At 35.1% G+C, this 25,122-nt stretch overlaps 3 protein-coding genes and 1 pseudogene across 3 annotated transcripts; all 4 read left to right on the top strand.

The window, feature by feature from the left end:
• The first annotated feature begins 4,210 nt into the window (after positions 1-4,210).
• On the top strand, positions 4,211-5,950 carry LOC137827141 (receptor-like protein 9DC3). The gene has a single exon (XM_068633360.1). The coding sequence runs from the start codon at positions 4,613-4,615 to the stop codon at positions 5,948-5,950; it is 1,338 nt and encodes a 445-aa protein (XP_068489461.1). The 5' UTR covers positions 4,211-4,612.
• Positions 5,951-13,492: 7,542 nt separating this feature from the next.
• LOC137825450 (receptor-like protein 9DC3) lies at positions 13,493-22,287 on the top strand. Its single transcript, XM_068631116.1, has 6 exons — positions 13,493-16,448; positions 20,682-20,903; positions 21,121-21,426; positions 21,509-21,572; positions 21,652-21,891; positions 21,980-22,287. The coding sequence occupies exons 1-6, from the start codon at positions 13,539-13,541 to the stop codon at positions 22,102-22,104; spliced, it is 3,867 nt and encodes a 1,288-aa protein (XP_068487217.1). The 5' UTR covers positions 13,493-13,538; the 3' UTR covers positions 22,105-22,287.
• On the top strand, positions 18,098-20,552 carry LOC137827140 (ABC transporter C family member 3-like; annotated as a pseudogene).
• A 309-nt stretch (positions 22,288-22,596) lies between the features above and the next one.
• LOC137827142 (receptor-like protein 9DC3) lies at positions 22,597-24,329 on the top strand. Its single transcript, XM_068633361.1, has one exon. It carries the CDS (start codon positions 23,218-23,220, stop codon positions 24,169-24,171), a length of 954 nt encoding a protein of 317 aa, XP_068489462.1. The 5' UTR covers positions 22,597-23,217; the 3' UTR covers positions 24,172-24,329.
• Positions 24,330-25,122: the final 793 nt, after the last annotated feature.

Here is a 25,122-nt window from a genome sequence, read left to right as displayed (position 1 = left end):
CAAACAACTGAGTAGAATCTTGTTGAGATAGAAACTCCTACCGCAACCGCTGTTTTTCTCCTCAAACTCTTAATGCATCTGCTCACTCTACTGGTTAAAATTATGTTGCATCTTTTGACTTAAATCCTTCGTGATTTGTTGTCGTAATTTTTTAATCATTTCTTTATTGGGCTATGCAGAGGATGAATTTCGTGGTGCAACACCGAAGAATTGTAGAATTCCAACCCCTTTTCCAGCTGCACGCACACGACCACTGTGCTCAGGTCGTCCAATAGCTTCACGCAGGATATCTTGACGACTATAAGGTACAAAATTACCTTGGGTGCTTTGCTCAACTAAGGAATCCTACAAAAAGTTCAAAATTATATAAGTTTTTTTAATATAATTAATATTTTAAAAATAGATGCACAACTAGATGAAAATAACTTACAATTTTTTCTGAGATTATTCGTGATTGCTCAGAACTATATGTACCCGATTTTCTCATTCGAGCCATCTTCCATTTTTGGTGGCGAGTAGGAGGAGATGGAGGTTCATTAACCCTTGTATCATTTTCATAAGTAGTCGTTTGTCTTGATTTCTCCTTCTCATTTACCAAAGTTTGTTCAAGCTTGCGATAACCCGCACGAGATAGTAGGTGTGGGGTCACATTTTGGGATGCTATGTTTTGTGCTTTTTTCCTAATACCCTGTGAAAAATGGAATAAACAAAATGAATAAAGTGATATTAAATAATTAGTATTATGATCAATAAATAAAATAATTAAATAATTTCACTTACTGTCCACTGTTCATATTCACGACTTTCAACGAAAAGACGCCACGTCTTCTCATCAATATTGGAGTACTTTAAACCAGGATTTTGGCCTTTATAAGATCCAAAAACATATTTTGTCGTCAACTGTGACTTAAAAGTACGAAATTTATTGGCAACCGAAGATAAAACCTTTGATCTCAAACTTTGCACATTAGGGATATCAAAAAACGTCTACAAAAAATACCATTAACTTAAAATTGATCAATTAATATTAAAAAACAATATATGATAACAATAATAATGTATACATTACCAGGATATCTTCCCAAATCATGGTTCGATCAACCTCAGGCACATGATCCCACAAAGGTATCAATATGGAGATCTTCTCACGAGCCACAACTCCAAGATAGCTATTGAATGTATCAGCATTAGGACCAGAAACTACCCCAGTGATGACATCAATGATGACTGGTGTTTTGACACCTCTAGCACGTCTCAATAAGAGACGTCTGAGTCCAGTAGGTCCTCTAGTGGATCTGCCGGAAGGGTGGTTAGAAGAAATCGGAATATGATCGTCAACCATATCTGTGTTAAGAAAAAAGGTAAAAAATAGAGTTTATTCTAGCAATTCCTAAGTTGCTATAATTGATAGATGTGAATTAGTAAATTTACTAGAGAATTTATATTCAATCTATCGGGCAATCCAAAGTTACAACAATTATATAAGCAGGAACATCTAACATGCCATACAATAAAAGATAAAAATTTGATTAGGTGAGGAAAGTCTAATTAATATAGTTAGTCAGATTTTCCAACAAATAACAGTCATAAAGCAAAGTCATATTTCATGCGAATGTCATAATTATTCAAAAAGATACAAAGTGTGATTACCATAGCTAGATATACAATTCCAACACGCTGATAATTTAAACTAAGAACTAATCTAAGCTTTCACATATAATATTGGTTAGAGAACTTACTTCTCTTTGCAGGGCGATTATCGATTTCAAATAAATCAGCAGAGGATATAGATGTGGAAGTAGAAGTCTGAATATCAGAAGCACGTTTTCTTTTGATCATTTCAACCCTTTTTAGATGTTCATTTTCTGCAATTGTTTGAGAATTAGCTTTCTCTCCATGCAATCCTTGTGATGTACACCTATCATCATCATCACCACCTAGGTCTATGATCTCCTTTTCCAATTTGAATTTTACCCCTGCAGGTACAGAAAAAATGTGTTAAATTTAACATTATTTTGTTAACATGATATACTTCACACAACATCTAGGAGAATAAAGACTAGTAGATTCTGTAATTCAATTAAAAATTTGGTTGTTGTCTCGGCATTTCTTGAGAAATCCAGTCTCGGGCTCTTCAAGTAATTAACAACGTATTATTTTACCAAATTCAGAGCAGATACATGTAATCTTGATTGTATGGAACAAACAAAATGAGTTACCTTTGCCTGCTTCCGTTTGCTCTTTCTTGTGTTCTTATTGAAAGAAAATATTATCATGAGGAAAGAAAGAAAACATAAAGGAGATGATTTGCAGTTATCTAAGGGAACAAAATACAATATAACATAAAGCAGAAGAAAACCTCAACTTTACAGCTTAAAGTTAGGACCCTCAAATCTTATAGATGACCATGACTCTACAAATCAAACCATGAGTTGAAGGTAGACACCTTAGTCTATTCTTCAAAAGTAATAATAAACTCATTGTGTAAACTTGGGCCATCAAACCTCAAACTTGTGGTGAACTTAATTATGACATTGTTACTTCAACAACATGATTGGATGATGTGAGGAGTATCTACTAATAGTTGCAAACTATGATGAGTTTTTGACTATTTTAATGTAATCTGGTTCAGTCATCAATTAATCCAGTTGAGAAAGAGTTGCTTCCTCACCACACCATTTCAAATAATTTACTAAACATGGTTCTTGCCAGTAGCCATTTCCTTCTCTCAAATAAGTCATAATGGTTCAAGATACCAAAAAATATGACCAAAGTGCATATTACTCCATTCAGTTTGATACAATTCAATATTTTAGAGGAACTTATGTAAATGTAAATCTGTATTACAGATGTAAGAAATGCAAAGAGAACAGAATTGTCATTTTCATACCTAATGCACCTACAGCTTCATCCTTGTTCCCTTTTTTGGGAGATTGAGCAGTGCCGGCATCAACAGAGTAATGAGTATCTTCATTCCTATGGAAAGAAACAGGCTCCCCAGTGTCATTTTCAAGCTCGTGGTCACCAACATCCTTTTCATATTTGATAGCGTAAGAAACTGCAAGATTAAGCTCCACTTCAGTGTTCCCACAATCAGAGTCATCTTCACTCCTCAAAGGCATGATATTTTCTTCCAACTTCACATCACTGACGCGGAGTTCACTATATCTCCTCTCCAGAGACTCAAATAATGTCTTAAGTTCGTGCTTCTCGTCTGTCAATTTATCATTTTCAGTCCTAAACCCTTCTATGACAGTCAAATTCTTCTTAACTGCTTCCTCCAATTCAATGTTCTTCATGTTAAGGGAATCAAGAGCACTCTTGTCCCCAACCTTCTCCTCCTCCAACACACGGATCTTGGCCGTTAGTTCAGCCACAGATTTGGCATCATCTATCATTTTTTTCTTGAACTCCTTCAGCTCACAGATTTCACTTTCTAAAGCAACGTTCTTTGTCCTTAACTCCTCAATAGTAATATTTTCAACCAGGCCACTTTTCTTCACCTCCTTCAACAACTGCTCATAACTCTCCTGGGCTCTCTTCCCCTTTTCACATTGCTCCTCTCTCATTTTAAGTCTTTGTTCGGCTTCAGTACTGTTGAGCCTTTCTATCTCAATCTTCTCCTTGAGTGGCCCAATCTCTGCCATAAGTTTGGCTTCCCTGTTCACCAACTCTTCTTCAACTTCATCAAAATCCTTCATTTGAAACGCAACACGCAGAACTGAAACAAGCTCAGAAATGCTCATTTCATCGTAGCTTCTTTTATTGGTGGTAGAAATGGACCTAGGCGATGACCCAGGTTCGGTTCCGGGTTGAAATGCCATGAGAAGTCCAAAAGACGCAGACTTTTTCTGAGGGGAAACGAGGAAAGGAAGAAGCGGCTACTGGGTTACCTCTGGTGCAAGTAAAGTTGGTAGGAAGAAATGAAATTTGAGGTGCAGAATGAGAGTTTGTTTTGAGTAAGAGAGAATGAAGGAAGAAAGGAAGTGTGATTTGAAACGTACCTGGCTATGATTTGTTGCTGCTGATTTTGATTCGAAGATGAAGTTGAACATGTTTTTTACTAAATTTATATTAATTAAACATTTAACAAAAAAAAATATAGCTATTATGATATGTATCAAATATATAGAACATATAGTTTGAAGAAAAAAAATCTTCAATTTATACAAATATTACATTTTCATGTAAAACGTAAAACCTCATAGCAGGGTTTTCAAATCTAACTGTGTTATTATTGAGTAACAACTTGCTAAATGGTACAATTCCTTCTTGGTGTTTCTCTTTGCCATCGCTGGTGGAATTATTTCTATCGAATAATCAGTTCACGGGCCATATACCTGCAATCTCCTCATATTCCTTGCAGTATCTATCTTTGAGTGACAACAAGATACAGGGCAATATTTCAGAATCAATTTTCAACAACCTTGTCAACCTTACTTATTTAACTCTGTCATCGAACAACTTCAGTGGTTCTGTCAATTTTTCACTTTTCTCCAAGATCCAAAATCTTGAAAGACTTTACCTTTCAAATTTAAGTCAATTATCACTAAACTTTGAATCAAGTGTCAATTATAGTTTTTCCCGCTTAAAGGCGTTGGACTTGTCTTCTATGGGTTTAACCGAATTTCCAAAATTAAGAAAAGTCCCAGTTTTGGAATCTCTCATTTTGTCCAACAACAAATTGAATGGGAAAGTTCCCAATTGGTTGCATGAAATAGATTCTTTACATGCTGTAAACCTAGCCCAAAACTCTTTGACAACACCAGTGGACCAATTCTCTAGGAACTACCAACTCAGATATCTTGATCTAAGTTACAACTTACTCACTGCTGGCATCTCTTCATCAATTTGCAATGCAAGTTCACTTCAGGCTCTCGTGTTGTCCAACAACAAGTTGACAGGCACCATTCCACAATGCCTTGCGAGTTCATCGTTCCTTTCCATTTTGAGTCTAGAAATGAACAGACTTAATGGAACTTTGCCAAATACCTTTTCAAAGAACAGTCTCACGACTCTCAATCTCAATGACAACCGATTAGAAGGTCCTTTGCCAGAATCTTTGTCCAACTGCATGCAACTGGAGCTTTTAAATCTTGGCAACAATCAAATAGAAGATACATTTCCCCACTGGCTTCGAACTCTACCGTATTTGAAAGTGTTGGTTTTGCGGGCTAATAAGTTGCATGGTCCCATTGCCATTTTCAAGACCAAGCATGGATTTCCTAGTTTGAATATTTTTGATATCTCATCCAACAACTTCAGCGGTCCAATTCCAAAAGACTACATGCAAAGTTTTGAATCCATGAAGAATATTGTTCAAGATAAGGTGGTTGGCAATCCACAACATTATTATTCACCTACGACTGTAACACTAAAAGGCAGGAGTGTGCAATTCAAAAATATTCTAACAAACTTTGTGATCATTAATTTATCAGGAAACAAATTTGAAGGAGAGATTCCAAACGTAATTGGAGAGCTTCAAGCATTCATTGGACTGAACCTCTCCCACAATAGACTCAGTGGTCCTATTCCCCAATCCATGAAAAATTTGATAAAATTGGAGTCATTGGATCTCTCTTCAAATATGCTCAGTGGTAGGATTCCAACAGAATTGGTGAATATGAAGTTTCTTGAAGTGTTGAATCTTTCCTATAATAATATTGTGGGAGAAATACCTCAAAGAAACCAGGCCGATTCTTTTTTGAATGATTCCTATATGGGAAACTTGGGCTTATGTGGAGTTCCATTGTCAGTGAAATGTAGGGAAAAGCATGATGATCAACCTTCTCCACCTTCACAAACATTGTGGAGAGAAGACAAATTTGGATTTAGTTGGGAAGCAGTGGATATAGGATATGGGTGTGGAATGGTATTGGGAGTGGTGATGGTAAACTTTGTATTTCTTATTGGAAAGCCTGCCTTACTTGTGAGAATGTTTGGTGGTTAAGTTAGTTATATGCTTAAAAGGAACACTATGTTGAGTTGAGGACTCATGAAAAAGAATAAATCAGCCATGCAAGTATGATACTTTATATGTTGTTTTCTTTTTCTTTAATTGTGGTGAATTTGTAAGAGTGTTTCAATGTTTATAAATCTAGGAAGTTTGTGTTCTCTTTAAAATTTAAAATTAAATTATCTTTTATAATAATCTTTCATTTATTTGCTAATTGCATGTGTATCAGAACATCTACAGTTAAATTGATTATTTTTGTTTTAAAGCAGTATTTGTTTTGTTTGAAGGATTGTCATTCCTATTATAATTTTGAATAATTTTCTATAAAATTCTAGCCTATCTCCAAATATGATAAATTTATTTAAAATTGGTTTTATAAAAATTCGTTCAAAATATAAAATCTTAAATATATAGTCTTTTACAAAAATTATATTATATAACTCAGAATATTATGGTCTTCAACCTCGCAATTATTTTTTGCTAACACATATGAACACAATTATTGAACAAAAAAATGTGCATTGTTGTAATGCTTCAAAATTGGTATAAATGTTCAAGACATTTCTAAGTTCTATAAATTTACATCCCCATTGTAAGATTGAAATTTTCAAACACTTCACAAAAAAATTTCCAGAGCATCTTCTAATTTACTTACAGTGACATGTGATCTGAAATAGTAAAACATCTCACTATATCTGAAAAGGAGCATGAAAAAGATTAGACCAAGAGTTGTCTAATTATAAATAGTATCCTTCTGTGTGACAGTAGAGAAGAACCTGTTTACTAGCTTCTTAGTCTCCTAACCAAAATTAAACTAATTCTTGATATATAATTTAAGAACATAAAATGCTAAAATAAACTGATGACGACTTTGAGAGTTTAATGATAACAGTTACGCTCCACATCTTCCACTTGTGCTGCGTGGTATTATGTGCAAATTTCCTGGAGGACTGAAAAGTGGCATTGTTGGGAGAAACAGGAAGTGGTAAATCCACTCTCATACAAAAGCTTTTCCAAATTGTTGAACCTGCTGCCGGGCAAAATTTGATTGACAACATCAACATCTCTTCAATTGGACTTCATGATTTGAGGTCTAGACTAAACATTATTCCTCAGGATCCAACAAGGTTTGAAGGAACAGTAAGAAATAATTTGGACCCCTGGAAGATAACACTGATGATCAAATTTGGGAGGTGGGTTGGTATAAAATATTATACTTGTTGTAATCGTTCTTCACAATTTGTATTGCGTTCACTCGTTAACATTCTTTTTAAATAGGCCTTGGATAAATGTCAACTTGGAGATGAAGTTAGAAGGAAAGAAGGAAAGCTCGACTCCAAAGGTTTGTCTTTCAAACCTTGTTGAACTTAACCGTCTACTAAATCTAATCTTGATTTTATTGCTAATGTTGAAGTTGATGTTGCAGTTAGTGAGAATGGTGAGAATTGGAGTATGGGTCAGAGACAGTTGGTCTGCCTTGGCAGGGTTCTGCTTAAGAAAAGCAAGGTTTTGGTTCTTGATGAAGCCACTGCATCAGTTGATACAGCTACGGATAATTTGATTCAGCAAATTCTTAGGCAACATTTCACTGACTCCACAGTTATTACCATTGCACACCGGATAACTTCAGTTCTTGACAGTGATATGGTTCTGCTTCTTAGTCAAGGTTAGGAAACCCTCTCATTCTTCACATACCATTCATATTCTTTGCATCTTCATCTTTCATTTTCTGATTTGGCTAGACATTGGTGCGGGACTTATTAAGGAGTATCACACCCAAACAAAATTGCTAGAGAATAAGTCATCATCTTTTGCTCAACTTGTTGCTGAGTACACCCTGAGGTCCAAATCCAGTTTGTAGAAATCCGACGATCACTGATTGAAACTGAAACAATGGAAAGGTTTATAGATAATGATGAAAATCTGGAGGATTACATGAATTGTGATTTCTTTATGGAAAATGCACCTTACTGATACTTCCACCAACAAATAGCATGATGCATGTCAAGTTACAAACGGATTCTAAATGCATCATATAAATTGATATTGGTAATGTTATAATAAGCTTTTATGTTACATCCTTTTGCTGAAATCAGATCTGGAATCTGTATACACAACCATAAGATGTTTTGATCTGGAATCATTTTAATACATAAATAGGAAAGTTTTTTAGGCAAGCAGTTTCTATCCAAATCTACCGTGCAACAGCATTGTGATGACTGAATATTGAATTGGATGTATTATTCTTTATTACGTTTTTCACATTCTTTGGTTTTCTTGATATCTACTAAATCTACCCTTAAACTTGTGCCACACCCATTATGTTATTTTGATCCATATTTTTGGCATTTTGTAATAGGGAAGTGTGATAGCGCCAACATTGAGCCATTTTGTAATGATGGGAAGAACCAAAGTATTTCAGTTCTAATTGTATCTGCATGCATAGATCATTAAGAATTAAGAAAAAGTAATATCAGCTGTTAAGTGGTATTAAAAACAACTCATCTGTAGGATAAATACAAAACATAAGTTTTAAGATGGAAAATCAAAAGAAAAACTCCCAGTTTTTAGGGCGTATTGTACATAATTGTCTATTTATCCAAAAACAAAATTGTTGTATTTGTCAGTTTCTATATATTTAAAAAAAGATAGAAAATAACAGAGGAAACGAGTTTTTAGATGAGTAGAAAGAAAGAAGTGTTTGTTTAACTTAATAATTGAAGAAATAAAAACTCTAAATTTCTGTGATGAATAAAATCAGAGCATAACTGTGTCGACTCTGACCCGCAATGACTTACAAGTCAATGTAAGTTGCAGTACTAGGAACGATCCATAAAGGTTAGGCTAGAAATTTGATACTATTTGTTTGACATATTGGTCCAGCCAACTGTCCTACCATTAAAACGAATATGATGTGAAATGAAATAGGAACCCAAGTCATGCATGCTTTAATCACGACAATGACTTCTAACCAGTTCAACAGAAGGGTTTGAAGTTTCTTTCTATGACAAACTAGGAGTCTAGGACCACAATCAAAGCTTAATTTCACCCACCAAAACCTTGTCTCCACTTTTAATTTGGCTATAAATATTCATCTTTAATTCCTTATCCTTCCATCTATATCTCCTTAATACTAAGTCTGTGTGACCACTCTAGACTGCACACAAGTTAAAATGAAATCATCCATGGGAATGGAGTGGTTGTTTCCTCTGTGTTGCCTTTTTCTGCTCTTTCATTTTTCATTCTCCCATTCCTTCTGTCACCCCCATGACAACCTTGCACTGCTTCACTTCAAGGCCTCCTTAACTATTAATAATACTATGTATACTGATTATATTTATTATTATAATAATTATTATTATTATCATTATTGCGATCAGGTTTATCCAAACATAGCAACATGGGAAAATGGAACAGATTGCTGTTTTTGGTCTGGAGTCACATGTCACCCCATTTCTGGTCATGTCATGATCACTGCCATCGACCTTCCATGTGGTGGGCTTAAGGGGAAAATCAATGCAAACAGTACCCTTTTCACTCTTTCTCATATGCAATCACTCAATCTTGCTTTCAATGACTTCTCCAACTCTCACATTCCATCTCCGATAGGTGAGTTTGTGAACCTCACACACCTCAACTTGTCTTCTTCAAACTTTGAAGGTGAAATTCCTCCTCAAATCACACATCTTTCCAAATTACAATCACACTACAAGAAAATCATTAAATAGAAACCAATTTTTATAAACCAAAATAATTAGTTACAATAGGAACTAAAATAGAGACCATTTTAGAAACTAAAAAAAAAAATGGTTTCTAAATTAGTTTCTATTATTTTCTATTATTGTTAAATAGTTTCTAAATTGGTATCTAATTAGCAACTAAGGTTTTAGATACCAATTATTTAGTTTCTAAATTTAGTCTCTAAAACCTTGGTTGCTAATTAGATACCAATTTAGAAACTATTTAACAATAATAGAAAATAATATAAACTAATTTAGAAACCAAATTTCTTTTTAGTCTCTAAAATGGTCTCTAATTTAGTTACTATTGCAACTAATTATTTTGGTTTCTAGAAATTGGTTTCTATTTCATGATTTTCTTATAGTCACTTGATCTCTCTCTCCCACAGAATGATGAGTTCCAGTTAAAGTGGAAAGGAAGGCACATGGAAGAGGATGCTCCAAAATCCAACCGAATTAAGGGTGCTAGTTTTGAATTATATAGATTTGTCATCAACTTCAATGAGGTCACTCAATTTGTCTTCCTCTCTGATCACTCTAAGTTCCAAAATCTTGGAGTTCCTTACCTCTCAAATTTAAGTCAATTATCACTAAACTTTGAATCAAGGGTCAATTAATTATAGTTTCTCCCACTTAGTGGAGTTGGACTTGTCTTCTTTGGGTTTAACCGAATTTTCAAAATTAAGAAAAGTCCCAGTTTGGGAATATCTCATTTTGTCCAACAACAAAGTGAATGGGAAAGTGCCCAATTGGTTGCATGAAATAGATTCTTTACTTGCTGTAAACCTAGCCCAAAACTTTTTCACAACACCAGTGGACCAATTCTCTAGGAACTACCAACTCAGATTTCTTGATCTAAGTTACAACTTACTCACTTGTGATATCTCCATCAATTTGCAATGCAAGTTCACTTGATACTCTCCTGTTGTCCAACAACCAGTTGAAAGGCACCATTCCACAATGCCTTGCATTTTCATCGTCCCTTTCCATTTTGAATCTAGAAATGAACAGATTTAATGGAACTTTGGCAAATACCTTTTCAAATAACAGATTTAATTGTCTACTTTTCCAAAAAAAATTTGTTGTATTTGTTAGTTTCTAAAAAAAATTTGTTGTTCCAAATACCTTTAAAAAAAATAGAAAATGACAGAGGAAGTGAGGTTTTAGATTAGTAGACAGAAAGTGTTTTTCTAACTTAATAATTGAAGAAAGAAAAACTCCAAATTTCATTGATGAATAAAATGAGAGCATAACTGTGTTGTCTGTCTTTGACAATTGCCTTACTTATATGCTCCTCGTCCCTTGCTTTCTTATTCTTACACCGATTACTGCCGATGAAGCTTTGGACATCGATTCTATTCTCTATAACGAAAACGAAGATTCAAAGTTTCCGGACTTATACTGCGCCATCTCTGAGCCCCTCTCTTTCCAGTAAGAAAGGAGACTAGGGCTTTCATTTATACTGGACTGGATCCGACGGAGCCTGCTGATGTACAAGAAGATTAAGATCTTATCATAGAAAAGATTCTCTTCAAGCGAACCGGCCTATCCTCTGCTCTGTATAGGGCTCAGTGGCAGTATTAGGACGATCCATAATGGTTAGTGTAGATATTTGATACCATATGTTTGACATAATACTTGAAGATATAGAAACTCTAAATTTCCCCAACCTATTGATGTGCCTATAACCAAGTTATTATTAGTAAATTATGACAAATTGGTCTAGCCAACTGTCCTACCTGGGAAAATATCTGCAAAACAAGAGAAGAAGGTGGGCTTGGAATTAAAGATATTCGTTGTTTTAACTATGCGTTGTTGGCCAAGTGGAAATGGAGAATTCAAGGAGAAGAAAGAGGGAAATGGAAGGAGATAATTGAGTCGAAGTATGGAAGTGGAACAGATCAGTCACCTATCCCTATTAAATACCAATCATGGTGGTGGAGAGACCTCATTAAGGTGTGTGGAGAGGAGAGTTCGATGGGATGGTTCCATAAAGAAATCAAGTGGAAGATTGGTGTTGGGGATAAAATAAGATTTTGGGAGGACTCTTGGGTCAACAATAATAGTTTAAAATCAATTTATCCTAGACTATATACTTTATCAGTTGATCAGGGGTTAAAAGTGAAAGAAGTTGGTAGTTGGGTGGACTCGGTATGGATCTGGAATCTAAGATGGAGACGTCCTGGATTTGAATGGGAAGTTGCATTACAGGAAGAATTATCAAGAACTTTGGCTGGATTTAAACTAGATAGAGAGATGAAGGATTGTATGACATGGAAAGGCGAAGACTTCTCTGTTAAATCTGCATATGAACGTGTTACAAAAAGTGATTCATGTAATAAGAGTATAATTTTCGAACATCTCTGGATGTCTAGAGCATTTCCAAATGTTCAAATTACAGCATGGAGGGTCTTATTGGATAGGTTACCAACAAGGATAAACCTTTCCAGGAGAGGTGTAGGGATAAATACATCTCTTTGTGCTCTGTGTCAGAAGTGGCCTGAATCGGCTCAACACCTGTTCCTAGAGTGTGAATTTGCAATACAGGTATGGAACTGGTGTTTTAGATGGATTGGAATTATGTCTGTACAACAAAAAATCCTCAAAGACCATTTTGAGAGCTTCTATTTGATGCAGATGAATTATAAACAAAATTTTGTGTGGAAAGGTGTATGGACAGCTATAGTATGGAGCATTTGGGATCAAAGGAACAGAACTATCTTTAAACAAGATAGTGTTGATATGGAGGAAATATTCCATATGGCTCAACTTAAAACTTGGTTATGGTTGAGGTATAGAATGAAGTCCTTTAATTATTCTTTCTCTGATTGGCTTTTAAACCCTATCTTGTGCATTAAAAGTTGCTAGTAGATGGAAGGAGTATAGGGAAGGAGTCGCTAATTGCATAGAGATGAAAGGAAGATAGGTTAATGGTGGAAGGGTATGAGGGGTTATGTAGGAGGGATGGATGAAGTGTAATATAGAATTAATTCTAAGATTGTTATAACTGTTCTTTATCAATTTGTATTACTTATATCCTAGCTGAAAGCTAGGAAAGGTTTTCTGGTTTCTGGTTGGAACAGGATACCATGGTTTGCGTGGACAGAATGGTACAAGATGGGGAACTTATGGTTTATTGTTGTGCTGGAAGGTGTGTACTAATACAAGGAACAGCTTGTGGAGATCCTGTAGCCACAAAGGACTAACGCATTGTTGCTGTCTTTATTCTTGGTGTGGTCTGGTATGGGGGAATGGTGCTGTCAAAGGTTATTCTGCTGCACAGAATTCTAAGTAGCCAAATACAATTTGTGTTTTTTTCTCTTAGTGCAGACTTTGAGCTACTATTATTTTGTTTTAATGCTGATGTTGGTAATAGTTTTAGGAAAAACTGGTGCAGAATTTACACCTGTGTACACCAGTTTGGAATCAATTAGTTGTAGGTTTTTGACATCTAAAGTTTCAGAACTTTTGGGTAATTGATTTTGCTCTATATCACAAGGAATGGAACTTTGTGATTGTGTATATGGGTTGGGTTACCCCTGAAGTAACCCTCTAATTTAATTTATTCATTGCTGATAAAAAAAAAATGATGTTAAATGACTTTGAAGTTCATGCTTGTATGTATAGGTGAAAGAGTTTTAATGACGACAATGACTTCTAACCGAATGAACAGAAGCGTTTGAAATTTTCTTTCTATGCCAAATTAGGAGTCTAGGACCACAATCAAAGCTTCATTTTAACCACCAAAACCTTATCTCAACATTTAATTTGGCTATAAATATTCATCTTTAATTCCTTATCCTTCCATATATATCTCCTTTATACTAAGTCTCTGTGTTAGAATGAAACCATCCATGGGAATGTGGTGGTTGTTTCCTGTGTGTTGCAATTTTCTGCTCTTTCATTTTTCATTCTCCCATTCCTTCTGTCACCCCCATGACAACCTTGCACTGCTTCACTTCAAGGCCTCCTTAACTATTAATACTATGTATTCTTCTTATCATTGCCATCAGGTTTATCCAACTATAGCAACATGGGAAAATGGAACAAATTGCTGCTCTTGGTCTGGTGTCACATGTCACCCCATTTCTGGTCATGTGACTGCCATCGACCTTGCATGTGCTGGGCTTCAGGGTAAAATCAATGCAAACAGTACCCTTTTCAGTCTTTCACATATGCAATCACTCAATCTTGCTTTCAATGACTTCTCCAAGTCTCAGATTCCATCTCCAATAGGTCAGTTTGTGAACCTCACACACCTCAACTTGTCTTCTTCAAACTTTGAAGGTGAAATTCCTCCTCAAATCTCACATCTTTCCAAATTACAATCACTTGATCTTTCTCTCCCACAGTATGATGAGTTTCAGTTAAAGTGGAAGGAAGGCACATGGAAGAGGGTGCTCCAAAATGCAACCAAATTAAGGGTGATAGTTTTGAGTCATACAGATTTGTCATCAACTTCAATGAGGTCACTCAATTTGTCTTCCTCTCTCATCACTCTAAGTCTTGGAGGAATTGGGTTGAAGGGAAAGTTGACAAATGACATTCTTTGTTTGCCAAATCTACAATACCTAGATCTATCTGAAAATTTTGACCTTCAAGGCCAACTTCCAATCCTGAGTTGTAGTTCAGCTTCTCTCAATGTCTTACAAATCTCAAGTTGTGAATTCCAAGGGCCAATCCCTCTTTCTTTCTCTAACTTTACAAGTCTTACTTTATTGGACCTCTCAGACAATTCCCTCAATGGTTCAATTCCATCCTCACTCTTAACCCTTCCGCGTCTAAATGTTTTGCTTCTCCGTTATAATCATCTTAGTGGTCAAATACCAAATGTATTTCATCAATCAAACAGATTTGAAGAATTGGATTTATGTGAAAACAATATCCAAGGTGAGCTGCCATCAACAATTTCAAATCTTCAACACCTCATTTTCTTGGATATATCAAGTAATAAATTAGAGGGACCTCTACCCAGCAAAATAACAAGGTTTCCAAATCTAGCTTGGTTATCCTTGACTGACAACTTGCTAAATGGTACAATTCCTTCTTGGTGTTTCTCTTTGCCATCGTTGCTGTATTTATTTCTATCGAATAATCAATTAACGGGTCATATATCTGCAATCTCCTCATATTCCTTGCAGGATCTAGATTTGAGTGACAACAAGCTACAGGGCAATATTTCAGAATCCATTTCAAACCTTGTCAACCTTACTTATTTATCTCTGTCATCGAACAACTTCAGTGGTTCTGTAAATTTTTCACTTTTCTCCAAGTTACAAAATCTTGAAAATCTTTACCTTTCAAATTTAAGTCAATTATCACTAAACTTTGAATCAAGTGTCAATTATAGTTTCTCCCGCTTAGAGATGTTGGACTTGTCTTCTTTGGGTTTAACCGAATTTCCAAAATTATCAAGAAAAGTACCCGTTTTGAAATATCTCATCTTGTCCAACAACAAATTGAATGGAAAAGTACCCAATTGGTTGCATGAAATGGATTCTTTAGTTGTTGTAGACCTAGCACAAAACTTTTTGACAACGCCAGTGGACCAATTCTCTAGGAACTACCAACTCGGATATCTTGATCTAAGTTACAACTTACTCACTGATGCTATCTCTTCATCAATTTGCAATGCAAGTTCACTTCAGATTCTCGATTTGTCCAAGAACAAGTTGACAGGTACCATTCCACAATGCCTTGCGAGTTCATCGTCTCTTGCAATTTTGAATCTAGAAATGAACAGACTTAATGGAACTTTGCCAAATACCTTTTCAAAGAACAGTGTCATGACGAGTCTGAATCTCAATGACAACCGATTAGAAGGTTCTTTGCCAGAATCTTTATCCAACTGCTTGCAACTGGAGCTTTTAAATCTTGGCAACAATCAAATAGAAGATACATTTTCCCACTGGCTTCCGACTCTACCATATTTGCAAGTGTTGGTTTTGCGGGCTAATAAGTTGCATGGTCCCATTGCCATGTTCAAGACCAAGCATGGATTTCCAAGTTTGAAAATTTTTGATATCTCATCCAACAACTTCAGCGGCCCAATTCCAGAAGACTACATGCAAAGTTTTGAATCCATGAAGAATATTGTTCAAGATGAGGTGGTTGGAAATCCACAGCAATACATGCGATTGCCATCTTTTATTGGAGTATATTATTCACCTACGACTGTAACAACAAAAGGCACGAGTGTGCCATTCAAAAAAATTCCAACAAACTTTGTTAGCATTGATTTATCAGGAAACAAATTTGAAGGAGAGATTCCAAATGTAATTGGAGAGCTTAAAGCACTCATTGGACTGAACCTCTCCCACAATAGACTCAGTGGTCCTATTCCCCAATCCATGAGAAATCTTATTAAATTGGAGTCATTGGATCTCTCTTCAAATAAGCTGACTGGTAGGATTCCTACAGAATTGGTGAATATGAAATTTCTTGAAGTGTTGAATCTTTCCTATAATAATCTTGTGGGAGAAATACCTCAAGGAAAGCAGTTTGGTTCGTTTTTGAATGATTCCTATGAGGGAAACTTGGGCTTATGTGGAGTTCCATTGTTAGTGAAATGTGGGGAGAAGCATGATCAACATTCTCCACCTTCAGAAACATTGTGGAGAGAAGAGAAATTTGGATTTGGTTGGGAAGCAGTGGCTATAGGATATGGGTGTGGAATGGTATTTGGAGTGGTGATGGGAAGTTTTGTATTTCTAATTGGAAAGCCTGAGTTGCTTGTGAGAATGTTTGGTGGTTAACTTAGTTATGTGTTGAGTTGAGGACTCATGAAAGAATAAATCAGCTAAATGTGATACTTTATATGTTGTTTTATTTTCTTTAGTTGTGGTGAATTTGTAATAGTGTTTCAAGGTTTATAAATATAGCAAGTTTGTGTTGTCTTTAAAATTTAAAACTAAATTATCCTGTATGATAATCTTTCATTCATTTACTAATTGCATGATAAAATTAATTAATTTTGTTTATAAGCAATATTTGTTTTGTTTGAAGGATTGTGAACCCCATTATAATTTTGAATAATTTTCTATAAAATTCTAGTCTATTTCTAAATACGATAAATTTATAAAGTTGTTTCAAATATATTATAAAAGTTCTTTCCAAATATAAAATCTTAAATGTATAGTATTTTACAAAAATTATTATACTATATAACTCATGACTATTACGCGGGTTGGTCCGACTTTGATGTTTTTTTGATGTTATATTTGAAACTATTTTATATGAAATTTAAAATAGAATAAAAATAATATATTTTACAGTCCATATCATGATTTGAAACGTACCTGGCTATGCTTTGTTGCTGCTGAGAGTGTGATGAAGTATGCAATAGAGTGATCAAAGCTTAAGTTGTAGTATGCATATTTTTGTCCAAATATATAATTTTAAGTGTTACAATAACTACTAAATATAAAATAGTTGAATGTTTAACATTTCATTTGAATATTAGTAATTTTAGGAAAATAATAAAGAGTTCTTAGGTTGTGATTGATTTAGAGGATATAGCATTAGATTTATTATTTCATAAAGACCAAGACATCTTATTATTCCACTGCTTATAACCTCAAAATCTTCAAACTGTCTTTTACTGTCCCATTCTTCCAACTACACATCTCATTTTGAGTTCAGCAAATTTTGTTTTTCATCTTCATTTTAAATGCCATGTTCTCTGGGTGTTTCTGCTTTCAGTTTTGTCCTCTGTTTGTTCAATTACTTCTACTGGTACTCTAGGTGAAGGAAGAAATTATTATGAGAAAATATTTATACACAGTAAAATAAACCACCACTTTGTTCTCTATAAGACCTTCTATCTCGAAAATCAAGTAATGGAGGTAGGTAAGTGCTTCTTAAAGTATAAAAATTGTTACGTAGTTAAAAAAAATAAGATGAAAGGCAAGAATATAATATACCCAGTTGTTCATCCAGATATTTTATCACTAGTTCGATAAAGTTTCCACCCAGATGAGTACCTCAAGAATATATTTTTAAAACGGATTACACTGAATGAGTCAAAAATAAACCACTAAAAGTACTTATAATTTTCCAGTTCTTCTTTTGAATAAGCAAATAAACCAGACTGAGATAAAAAGGGAAGAAAATAAAAGTAATTAAAAAATTATTAAAATAACTTAACATAGATATTAGATATAATCAATTATGCTTTGTTTAAATGTATTATTATATTAGATAACAACATTCATCTGTATCTGTATGAGTGACTGTGGTAAATGACTAATTAATTCAAGATATGAAAGATATATTCGACAGTTTTATAAATTTAAAACACTCATTACATTGTTTAATATTAATGTCATTGTCTTAAATATTATATAAAGTGTATGAAGTAAAGATATCATCATACATTCTTAAAACTTTTCTATATTCTAGTCTTAAAACTTCTGCATTGTCACAGACTCTCTCTTCCATTGTTGGCATAGTCTCTGTCATATTAAACTCAGATTCTTGTATCTCTTCTGCTATTTCTCTCTTCAATTCCTTTTTTACTTCACTTTTCTGCTCACAATTTCCTACTCTTTATTGACCTCAAATACTTCATCTTTCACACAATCTTACACTGTCCCATTCTTCCAAGTACACATCTCATTTTGAGTTCAGCACATGTTGTTTTTCGTCGTTCATTCTAATTGCCATGTTGCCTCTTTTCTTGCCCCTTTCCCACATACACCTTTCTAAAGATGTTCTCCTCCAACCCGTTTTTCTTCATGGCTTCTCCTGCTTCCTCCACCTTCTGTTGCTCGTCGCCGTTTCATTGTCATGGGTTTGGAACAAATTCACGACACGTGTCAGGGATGAATCTAAGGAGAATCTCGACAACACCCTCTTTAAAACGACCGTGTTTGTTTCTCTGGGCGTCTCTGCTTTCAGTTTTCTCCTCTGTTTGTTTAATTACTTCTACTGGTACTCTAGTGGCTGGTCAGAGGCAGAGCTCGTGACCCTTTTGGATTTGGTGCTCAAAACAGTTGCGTGGGGCGTTGTTTGTGTTTGCTTGAACAAGGGGTTCTTCAGTTCAGCCGAAAGAAGGTTCTCATTCCTCTTCAGAGCTTGGTGCGTCTTATACCTCTCTGTTTCTTGCTATTGCTTCGTGGTGGACATTGTTGTTATATCAGAGAGACGCGTTGCTTTGCCAACTCAGTACTTGGTTTCTGATGTGGTTTCCACTTGCGTTGGTATGTTATTCTGTTACGTGGGATATTTCGTGAAAAAACAAGGCCACGTTCGAGAAAAAGAAAACAACGGTATTCAGGAACCTCTTTTGAATGGTGGCGCAAATGATGGTGATGCCTTGAGTTCAAAAGGGACCAAGGGTGGGGACACTGTTACTCCTTTCTCATATGCTGGCATTCTGAGCCTTTTTACCTTCTCTTGGGTAGGTCCTCTTATAGCTGTTGGCTATAAGAAGACCCTGGACCTTGAGGATGTTCCTCAACTAGACAGCAGAGACAGTGTTGTTGGAGTTTTTCCTGGGTTCAGAGATAAACTTGAGGCTGATTGTGGCACGATGAATAGTGTCACCACACTTAAGTTGGTGAAGTCGTTAGTGATGTTAGCGTGGAAGGAGATTCTTTTCACAGCTTTTCTTGCAGTGTTAAGCACTTTGGCTTCTTATGTTGGTCCTTATCTTATCGACAGTTTTGTTCAGTACCTTGATGGAAAACGGGTATATGAAAACCAGGGCTATGTTTTGGTCTGTGCTTTTTTCTTTGCAAAGATTGTAGAGTGTCTGACCCAAAGGCATTGGTTCTTTAGGGTGCAGCTAGTTGGACTTCGAATTCGTGCACTACTTGTCACGATGATCTATAACAAGGCTCTGACCCTTTCTTGTCAGTCAAAGCAGGGTCAGACTTCTGGAGAAATAATCAATTTCATGACTGTTGATACTGAAAGAGTTGGTGTATAAAAATCTTGGGCTGGCTTCAATTGCTGCTTTTGTTGCAACTATCCTTGTTATACTGGCAAATGTTCCCTTGGGATCATTGCAAGAGAAATTTCAGAAGAAGTTGATGGAGTCGAAAGATGCAAGAATGAAGGCCACGTCCGAGATTTTAAGGAATATGAAGATTCTCAAACTACAAGGATGGGAAATGAAGTTTCTAGCAAAAATAACTGAGCTCAGGAAAACTGAGCAAGGCTGGTTAAAAAAGTTTGTCATGACCACGTTTGTGTTTTGGGGTACCCCCACATTTGTATCTGTGGTTACTTTTGGTACTTGTATGATAATAGGGATCCCCCTTGAATCAGGGAAGATATTGTCTGCACTTGCCACATTCCGAATTCTCCAAGAACCCATTTATAGCCTTCCAGACTCAATTTCGATGATAGCACAAACTAAAGTGTCTCTTGATAGGATTGCATCATTCCTTCGTCTGGATGACTTACCCTCTGATGTTGTAGAGAAGCTTCCCCGTGGTACTTCTGATTCAGAAATTGAAGTGGTTGATGGAAACTTTTCTTGGGAATTATCTTCCCCTAACCCAACATTGCAAAATATAAATCTTAGAGTTTTTCACGGGATACAAAGTGGTAAGATTGAGGATAATATATTGTTTGGTAAACAAATGGATAGGGAAAAGTACGAGAAGATACTTGTAGCGTGTTCCCTGAAGAAGGATCTGGAGATTTTGTCATTTGGTGATCAGACAGTCATAGGAGAGCGTGGAATAAATTTGAGTGGTGGACAAAAACAAAGAATACAGATTGCACGTGCACTTTACCAAGATGCTGATATATATCTATTTGATGATCCTTTTAGTGCAGTGGATGCTCACACAGGCTCTCACCTCTTTAAGGTAACTTGGTTTCATCATTTTGTTTATTATGTGTAATATAACCAGAGCTACTATATTTTCATACTGCAAAATACAGATAATCCTTGATATTTAGCGCTGGAAACTTTTGTTCTGCCAACACAGTGACTTGAACTTAATTTTTTCCCTTTCATATGTTTTATGTGATTTGAAGGCCTTGCTGGTTTAGCGGTTACTTATGGACTAAATTTGAACGTCATACAAGCTTGGTTGATATGGAATCTCTGCAATATGGAGAATAAAATTATATCAGTGGAAAGAATACTTCAGTATACTTGTATTCCTAGTGAACCTCCCCTTGTTGCAGATGAAAATCGGTCAGATCCTTCTTGGCCCTCAAATGGCGAGGTTGATATTCAAGATTTGCAGGTACTTTGAGCTAATATATATATTTATGGTTTTGTACTTTTTTTCTCTTTCATTTTGTGGTCAATTGATTTAGGAAATTCATGCCAAAGTTTTTTTTAACTAAATGGTTAGAAGTTAGCTTCTGAAACACGGAAAAATCATGCAAACATATTTCATAGCATTATTTATACATGGTGTTTTGTGGTATGTTTAAAATGATGTTTTGCCCATTCTGAAGGTTCGTTACGCTCCACATCTTCCACTTGTGCTGCGTGGTATTACGTGCAAATTTCCTGGAGGACTGAAAACGGGCATTGTTGGGAGAACAGGCAGTGGTAAATCCACTCTCATACAAACGCTTTTTCGAATTGTTGAGCCTGCTGCCGGGCAAATTATGATTGACAACATCAACATCTCTTCAATTGGACTTCATGATTTGAGGTCTAGACTAAGCATTATTCCTCAGGATCCAACAATGTTTGAAGGGACAGTAAGAAATAATTTGGACCCCCTTGAAGAATACACAGATGATCAAGTTTGGGAGGTGGGTTGGTATAAAAGATTATACATGTAATCGTTCTTCATAATTTGTACTGAGCTCACCCAATAACATTCTTTTTATATAGGCCTTGGATAAATGTCAACTTGGAGACGAAGTTAGAAAGAAGGAAGGAAAGCTCGACTCCAAAGGTTTGTCTTTCGAACCTTGTTCAACATAACCGTGTACTAAATCTAATACTTATTGCTAATGTTGAAGTTGATGTTGCAGTTAGTGAGAATGGTGAGAATTGGAGTATGGGTCAGAGACAGTTGGTCTGCCTTGGCAGTGTTGTGCTTAAGAAAAGCAAGGTTTTGGTTCTTGATGAAGCCACTTCATCAGTTGATACAGCTACGGATAATTTGATTCCGCAAACTCTTAGGCAACATTTCACTGACTCCACAGTTATTACCATTGCACATCGAATAACTTCAGTTCTTGACAGTGATATGGTTCTGCTTCTTAGTCAAGGTTAGGAAAGGCTCTCATTCTTCACACAGCATTGATATTCTTTGCATCTTGATGTTCCATTTTCTGATTTGGCTAGACAATGGTGCAGGACTTATTGAGGAGTATGACACCCCAACAAGGTTGCTAGAGAACAAGTCATCATCTTTTGCTCAACTTGTTGCTGAGTATACCGTGAGGTCCATGTCCAGTTTGGACAAATCCGATGATCACTGATTGTAAAAGTTTATAGATAATGATGAAAATCTGGAGGATTACATGAATTGTAATTTCTTTATGGAAAATGTACCTTACTGATACTTCCACCAACATATAGCATGATGCGTATCAAGTTACAAACGGATTCTAAATGCATCATATAAATTGATATTGGTAATGGTATAGTAAGCTTTTATGTTATATCATTTTGTTGAAATCAGAACTGGAATCTGTATACACAACCATAAGATGTTTTGATGATTGGATCAAGAATCATTTTAATACATAAATAGGAATGTTTTTAGAGGAGCAGTTTCAATCCAAATCTACCCCGTGCAACTGCATTGTAATGACTGTATATTGAATTGGATGTATTATCCTTTATTACGTTTTTCATTTTCTTTGGTTTTCTTTATTACTACCCTTAAACTTATGCCACACACATTATGTTATTTTGTTCCTTATTTTTGGCATTTCTGTAATAGAGAAGTGTCAACATTGTGCCTTTCTAATATATCTCCTTTATACTAAGTCTCTGTGTTAGAATGAAACCATCCATGGGAATGTGGTGGTTGTTTCCTGTGTGTTGCAATTTTCTGCTCTTTCATTTTTCATTCTCCCATTCCTTCTGTCACCCCCATGACAACCTTGCACTGCTTCACTTCAAGGCCTCCTTAACTATTAATAATGCTATGTATACTTATTATTATTATGATGATTATTATTATTGCCATCAGGTTTATCCAACCATAGCAACATGGGAAAATGGAACAGGTTGCTGCTCTTGGTCTGGAGTCACATGTGACACCATTTCTGGTCATGTGACTGCCATCGACCTTGCATGTGCTGGGCTTAAGGGTAAAATCAATGCAAACAGTACCCTTTTCAGTGGACCAATTCTCTTGGAACTTCCAACTCACATTTCTTGATGTAATTTACAACTTACTCACTGGTGGTATCTCTACATGAATTTGCAATGCAAGTTCACTTGTGATTCTCGTGTTGTCCAACAGCAAGTTGACAGGCACCATTCCACAATGTCTTGCGAGTTCATCGTCCCTTTACATTTTGAATCTAGAAACGAACAGACTTAATGGAACTTTGCCAAATACCTTTTCAAAGAACAGTGTCATGACGAGTCTGAATCTCAATGACAACCGATTAGAAGGTCTTTTGCCAGAATCTTTGTCCAACTGCATGCAACTGTGGCTTTTAAATCTTGGCAACAATCAAATAGAAGATACATTTCCCCACTGGCTTCGAACTATACCATATTTAAAAGTGTTGGTTTTGCGGACTAATAAGTTGCACGGTCCCATTGCTTTATTCAAGACCAAGCATGGATTTCCCAGTTTGAATATTTTTGATATCTCATCCAACAACTTCAGCGGCCCAATTCCAGAAGACTTCATACAAAGTTTTGAATCCATGAAGAATATTGTTCAAGATGAGGTGCTTGGAAATCCACAACAATACTTGCAATGGGAATTTAACAGTGCAGTATATTATTCACCTACGACTGTAACAACAAAAGGTACGAGTACGTCATTCAGAAAAATTCCAGCAAACTTTGTGATCATTGATTTATCAGGAAACAAATTTGAAGGAGAGATTCCAAATGCAATTGGAGAGCTTCAAGCACTCAATGGACTCAACCTCTCCCACAATAGACTCAGTGGTCCTATTCCCCAATCCATGGGAAATTTGATAAAATTGGAGTCATTGGATCTCTCTTCAAATATGTTGACTGGTAGGATTCCTACAGAATTGGTGAATATGAAGTTTCTTGAAGTGCTGAATCTTTCCTATAATAATCTTGTGGGAGAAATACCTCAAGGAAAGCAGTTTGGTTCTTTTATGAATGATTCCTATGAGGGAAACTTGGGCTTATGTGGAGTTCCATTGTCAGTGAAATGTGGGGAGGAGCATGATCAACATTCTTCACAAAGAGAAGAGAAATTTGTATTTGGTTGGGAAGCAGTGGCTATAGGATATGGATGTGGAATGGCATTTGGAGTGGTGATGGGAAGCTTTGTATTTCGCATTAGAAAGCCTGAATTTCTTGTGAGAATGTTTGGTGGTTAAGTTAGTTATATGCTGAAAAGGAACACTGTGTTCTGAAAAGGACTCATGAAAGAATAAATAAGCTAAATGTGATACTTTATATGTTGTTTTCTTTTGTTTAATTGTGGTGAATTTGTAAGAGTGTTTCAAGGTTTATAAATGTAGCAAGTTTGTGTTCTTTTTAAAATTTAAAACTAACTTATCCTTTATGATAATCTTTCATTCATTTACTAATTGCATGATAAAATTGATTAATTTTGTTTATAAGCAATATTTGTTTTGTTTGAAGGATTGTCATTCCTATTATAATTTTGAATAATTTTCTACAAAATTATAGTCCGTTTCCAAATATGATAAATTTACAAAGTCGTTTCAAATATATTTAAAAAATTTATTATAAAAATTCGTTCCAAATTTAAAATCTTAAATGTATATTCATTTACAAAAATTATATTATATAACTCATAACATTATTGGTTATGTTTAACAAATAATCCATAATAATTCCAAATTTGATGACTAAAAAATCAAATTAAAAATTCAAATGACAATTAGAGTTCTATTAGAAAAGGATCAAAGTTATTTTAATTCTTTAATCTGTGTTAGAGTCGTGTAACTCGAAGTCTTCTGTACTAATTAATGATGGGTGAGGAAAAATTAATCCATATAATTAATTTGCAAAAAAAAATCATTATATTCCATGTTATTGAAATAAAACATTATATGATTAGTTACATACTTTTTTAGTAATTGAAAAAATAATATTTTTAATATTTTTTTATGCAAGATTTAACTTTGATATATTTAGATGTGAATGTTTATCATATTTATTTAGTGAATTTAAATTTTATTATTAATAATAAATTCATGAAGTTCAATAAATATGTAATTATTAAAATAAAATTATTATTAAAACATTTACATATAATTTTTCTTTTAGACTTTGATGTTTGTTTAGGTCAAGTATGGACG

The sequence above is a fragment of the Phaseolus vulgaris genome, chromosome 8 (assembly GCF_000499845.2).
Source record: "Phaseolus vulgaris cultivar G19833 chromosome 8, P. vulgaris v2.0, whole genome shotgun sequence".
In the NCBI taxonomy this organism is placed as follows: domain Eukaryota; kingdom Viridiplantae; phylum Streptophyta; class Magnoliopsida; order Fabales; family Fabaceae; genus Phaseolus; species Phaseolus vulgaris.
Note: the sequence above shows the minus strand (reverse complement) of the source record. Positions and strands in the feature narration are given on the sequence as shown.

What these genes read in the sequence shown, in the direction of transcription:
- LOC137827141 (XM_068633360.1), top strand. Translation starts at nt 4,613, where the DNA reads ATGGGTTTAACCGAATTTCCAAAATTAAGAAAAGTCCCAGTTTTGGAA.
- LOC137827142 (XM_068633361.1), top strand. Translation starts at nt 23,218, where the DNA reads ATGACGAGTCTGAATCTCAATGACAACCGATTAGAAGGTCTTTTGCCA.
- LOC137825450 (XM_068631116.1), top strand. Translation starts at nt 13,539, where the DNA reads ATGAAACCATCCATGGGAATGTGGTGGTTGTTTCCTGTGTGTTGCAAT. An exon ending in TTGATATTCAAGATTTGCAG is followed by an intron (nt 20,904 to 21,120) that starts GTACTTTGAGCT and finishes CCCATTCTGAAG; the next exon opens with GTTCGTTACGCTCCACATCT. An exon ending in AGGAAAGCTCGACTCCAAAG is followed by an intron (nt 21,573 to 21,651) that starts GTTTGTCTTTCG and finishes TTGATGTTGCAG; the next exon opens with TTAGTGAGAATGGTGAGAAT.